This window comes from Triticum aestivum, chromosome 6A (genome assembly GCF_018294505.1).
Source record: "Triticum aestivum cultivar Chinese Spring chromosome 6A, IWGSC CS RefSeq v2.1, whole genome shotgun sequence".
In the NCBI taxonomy this organism is placed as follows: Eukaryota; Viridiplantae; Streptophyta; class Magnoliopsida; order Poales; family Poaceae; genus Triticum; species Triticum aestivum.
Window position 1 is genome coordinate 457,347,708 of NC_057809.1, and position 4,796 is coordinate 457,352,503.

General features: G+C 52.3%; 1 protein-coding gene across 1 annotated transcript; it reads left to right on the forward strand.

Moving 5' to 3' along the window:
• The first annotated feature begins 683 nt into the window (after positions 1 to 683).
• On the forward strand, positions 684 to 2,117 carry LOC123130737 (ethylene-responsive transcription factor 5). Its single transcript, XM_044550555.1, has one exon. It carries the CDS (start codon positions 800 to 802, stop codon positions 1,760 to 1,762), a length of 963 nt encoding a protein of 320 aa, XP_044406490.1. The 5' UTR covers positions 684 to 799; the 3' UTR covers positions 1,763 to 2,117.
• The last annotated feature ends 2,679 nt before the right edge of the window (positions 2,118 to 4,796 follow it).

Sequence of the window (4,796 nt, forward strand, 5' to 3'; positions counted from 1 at the left end):
CCAACATCATCCTCTTGTTCGAGACTCGTCGCCAGCCACGCCTTGCCACCACTCGCCACGGTTTTCCCGTCCCAGGCTAATGCCCCGCACCCGCACTTGTCAAACCCTCAGACTCGCCTTCGTCTATGATGTCGTGGGCAGCCATGTTGGCCCCTGCTATATCTCTCGCCTGAGTCCTGCCGACTTCTCCATACCTTGCCGGTGCTCGCTGCGGTGCCCTTGATCCTGGGCCCAGGGTTTCGCCTCTCTCACGCGGAATCGACCGGCGTAATTTCTAGTTCAATTGTCCGAGAATTAGCAAAACCCTAGAAAAGTAGTTTGTAATTTGAATGGTGAGAAGGGTGGCGGGGAGGCCTCCTAATGAACCCATGGGGTAGCTACCCTCTCGTTCTAGGCATTTGAAAGTTAGAATGTGTACACAATTGCACCTTCTGTCCTAAAACCATCACGTTCCGTTGCAAAGCATGATTTATTGGTTCGGCAACACGACACCCCGCGCGTCAAAATCGCCGAGTAGTTTCACACTTCCCGCCCCTCCCCTTTGGCACTTGTGTTTCACCACAGCTCACTGAAACACGGAGAAAAGAGAGAGAAATTTGTCTCTCCTCTCCTCGCACCCCTCCTCACCGGCCGGCCACCTATAAGTAGCGGAATCCACCTTAGCTTTCTCCACGCAGCTGGACTTGCATTCGCACACGCACACGGCACACCTCCAAATCCAACACGAGCTCAGCTCCCAGTCTCCCTCTCCCTCTCTCGGCCGCCGACCTCCGCTCTGCTCTGCTCTGATCGATCGGCCATGGACTTCGGCGCCGACATGGACGACTTCTCGCTCCAGTACATCCACGAGCAGCTGCGGCTCCAGCTGCTCGGCGCCGACCCCTGCGGCCTCCTGCCCCTCCCCGCGGCGGACGACTTCGCCGCGCACCCGGACTTCATGCCCGCGGACTTCCTGCCGCAGCCGCTCCCCGCCTTCGTCGACCTCACGGCGACCGACTACGCGGACGCGGCGGCGTACCGCGCCGCCGCGGAGCCGGTCATGATACGGTTCGGCGGCGAGGCGTCCCCCGTGTCGTCGGACCCCGCCCGGAGGCCGTCGCTGACCATCTCGCTGCCCCCGGCCTCGCACGGCTGGGCGGCGCCGGCGCCGGTGCCCGCGGCGGAGGCCGCCGCGGCCGCGGACGCCAACGACTTCCGCAAGTACCGCGGCGTGCGCCAGCGGCCGTGGGGCAAGTTCGCGGCGGAGATCCGGGACCCCAACAAGCGCGGCTCGCGCGTGTGGCTCGGCACCTACGACACCTCCATCGAGGCCGCGCGCGCGTACGACCGCGCCGCCTTCCGCATGCGCGGCGCCAAGGCCATCCTCAACTTCCCCAACGAGGTCGGCTCCCGCGGCGCCACGGACTTCGTCGCCCCGCCGCCGCCGCCGTCGCAAACCGCGCGCGCGGCGCCCACGTCGCAGAACAAGCGGAAGCGGCAAGAGGCGGCCGAGCCATGCGTCGAGGTGGTCCGGGATACCACGAAACACTGCAAGGCCGATGCGTCCGCGTCGCCGGCGTCGTCGCTCACCTCAACGCCGACCTCGACGGTGACGTCCTGCACCACCACCCTGTCCTCGTCGGATGCCGGCGGCAACTACGAGATGTTCCCGCTGGCATCACCGACTAGCTGGACGTGGGATCAGCTGCTGGCCGAAGGGATGTTCGGCAGCCTGTCGCCGCGCCAGCAGCTGGGTAGCTTCCCGGAGGTGACCGTGAACTGAGACTGGCGGAACTACCGGGCCGCCGGTACGGTCGACGCCAGGAACTGTAGAGCCTGTGAAAAGAGTAAGCTAAGCATGGTGATTACTTAGGTGTAAATTAAGCTGCCAATAATTAGTGGCTCCTAGTTCTCGACGGCCTACGCTTTGGACTCATCTTGGGAGCTTGGCCTGGAGCTGTGCACTGTGTACAGGATTACAGGAGTGAGGAGGATAGAATATTACTAGCGCATGCATGTCACGGGTGATGAACGTAAGCATCGACGACATAGGTAGATGTTGATATATACTTACACTGCATAGATATGTATGTAATGTAAATTACGTGAAGATCAAAGTGTGGGTGCTTGTTTATGTATGTATATTTGGAAGGAGATTGGATTTAGAGCATAATTGGTTCGATGCCAAAAGTTGGCATGCCAAATTTTGGCAACTACCAAATATTGGCTAGAGATTGGTTGCTTGCCAATTCTCGTTGTCAATCTCACAAAAAGTTGCCAAATGTTGGCAACTTTTAACTTTGCCAAATGTTGGCTTGCCAAATATTGGCAATGCCAAATGTTGGTAGCAAACCAATTATGCTCTTAGATCCATCGATCCGTCGGTCGATGTCTATATATGCAGTTGTGTTTGCCTTCTGGTGCCATAAATTCGGTTAGGACTTCACGTGTGGCTACATTGGGTGCACACCTCAAGGATCAAGATCAGCCTAGCTATAAACCTAGCCATAGCGTCGTTAGTCGCACGCTCTAAATGAAGTACTTTTCCTGCTTTGGAATATCTTCTCAGAAGTTCAGTTCCACACTTGACACAGGCTGTTCAGTGATCTCATGGCGCCCTCGAATGGGGCAAACACGTCGCAAAGTCACAGCTTATACATTTGTCAAGTGTTTCTTTAAGGCCGGCCTTCACCCAGATAATTAACAAGCGCATGTGTTTGCTTCAGCTGATAGCCTCAACACTGTTTGGATTAGACGCGCCCGCGCTACTCATGCATGCATCTTAACTTGTCAACTGCTGACAGTAGTACGTTAAGTCGTCGTTAAGTGATCTCGTCAGAACACAATCCGGAGGAGGCTTACAAACTGGAGAGTTTACTGCAACGTGGCTGCTCGGCAGCACTTCCACTCCACAATTTGGAATCTAATCTAACTAGTATCACGGACGTACGACGTTGTTAATCAGTAGAGCACTACGTCAGGATCTTTCCAACGACTATATACTGGATACGGACCACTGGCTAAGAAAGATGCATGAAGCTTCTACGTACTAAAGGTGGACGTTTACCTCCGTGATTTCATCAATCATTCATCGATGCGTGATCACATGCATGTACTTCGGCTAGAAGGAAAAGTAAACATTGGACGACCGCTCTGCCTGATACGGAGTACTGGTAACATGGATCAAGTCTGATTCAACGGTCAGGGTTGAAAATAATTATCAAAGTAGCTTGGAGATACTTTTGTTGGTAGCTCTCATCGGCCCCAAGGAGTGTATACATGTACTAACTTCCAATTATTCCCTTGGTATCAAAATGTAAGACGTTTTTCGTAGGCTAGTTTAGCTTAAAACAGTCTTATATTTTGATACGAAGATATTACTCCCTTGTATAGTTGTAATTTTGATAGTGGCCGTGTATACAAAAATGAAGGGAGTACTAATAAAGGTATGATCAGATGTAGGGTTTTTTTTCTTAAAAAACACATCAAGATCTCTAGACCATGAAACGACCACTACCAATGCCAGGTCGTCGCTCCCCTACCGAAGCCGGTTTGAACTTGTCAATGACAGTCAAAAAGTACCCATGCATGTGCCCTAAGGACCAGAGGCCTGAAGCCGCAGTCGTTATGGTTGAACCCTTGAATCAATATGAAATGCTTCAAACTAGATCTCGCAGACGCACATGCATTACGAGAAACCCTAGCCTTGCCGCTTCAAGGAGACGACAAGAATTTACATCGTAGCTCTGTCGATTACATCTAGACTCGAGACCAACTTAAAAAAGAAGTGTCGTCATCCATCCGAATGCCACCCTGTCGCTGCCCGAGAAACCCTAACATAAACCTACTAGTTGGCTAGTTGGAGCCAAGGCGAGCCAAGGCACTGACATTCTCCTTCCCGCCACCGGCCGGTGCAAACAGAGGAAAGCAGTTGCAAAACTAGGGCCATGTCGCGCACTGTATTTGTAGGAACACTAGTACAGCTAATCAATGGATCACACGGTAGTTGTAACATTTCTAATATTGAATATGGATCGGAGGGAGCACTAAGTTTTGACGCAGCACATTATTCGCGCTGATTACTCTTGGCATGTACTAGTACTCACACTTGTAGGTTTGAATGCTCTTCAGTGTGAGTACTTGGGATGCAGAATGAGCACACGAATGAGGTACCCTGTACGTACGTATATTCTACGGAATCAACTTCAGTTAGACACCATGTTTCTTCGTTCCGGTTGACGCCGATCGGAGGCAGGCGGCAACCAAAGTCGCGACTAAAACGAACCCTACGCAGGCAGCGTCGTCACTGTTAAAGCGCTGAGGATCGGAGCGCTAACCCGCAATGAATGCGGCCTGCCTGCATTCCAGCCTCCCTATCCTGAAAGCGCCGTCCCTCTTTCCATGTGCGAACTGGAAAGTCAGATATCTTGTTGGCGAATCAGTTCGCCGTTGGCAGTTGGAGGCAGGACGACGATGACGCAGCAGCAGTGCCGCGAACAGTAGGCGCCGGACAGAATGTGGCCGCTAAAAACCAGCCGAGGGCCAAGAAAGCACGGGGTTTACCTGGCTGATTGAGGCCGTGTTTGGTTCATAAATCCTAGAACTTTTTTTAGTCCTAACTTATAAGTCTTAAGTCTTTAAAAAGTCCCTATCTGTTTGGTTCCTGAGACTTATAAGTCTCTATAAAATCATATTACAATTATAAGTCCCTATAAGTCCCTCCTTGAGAGTCTTATTTTATAAGTCCCAAATGCTCACTTTAAATCCCTATAAGTCCCTTCTGTTTAGTTTAGATGGGACTTATAGGTACTTATTTA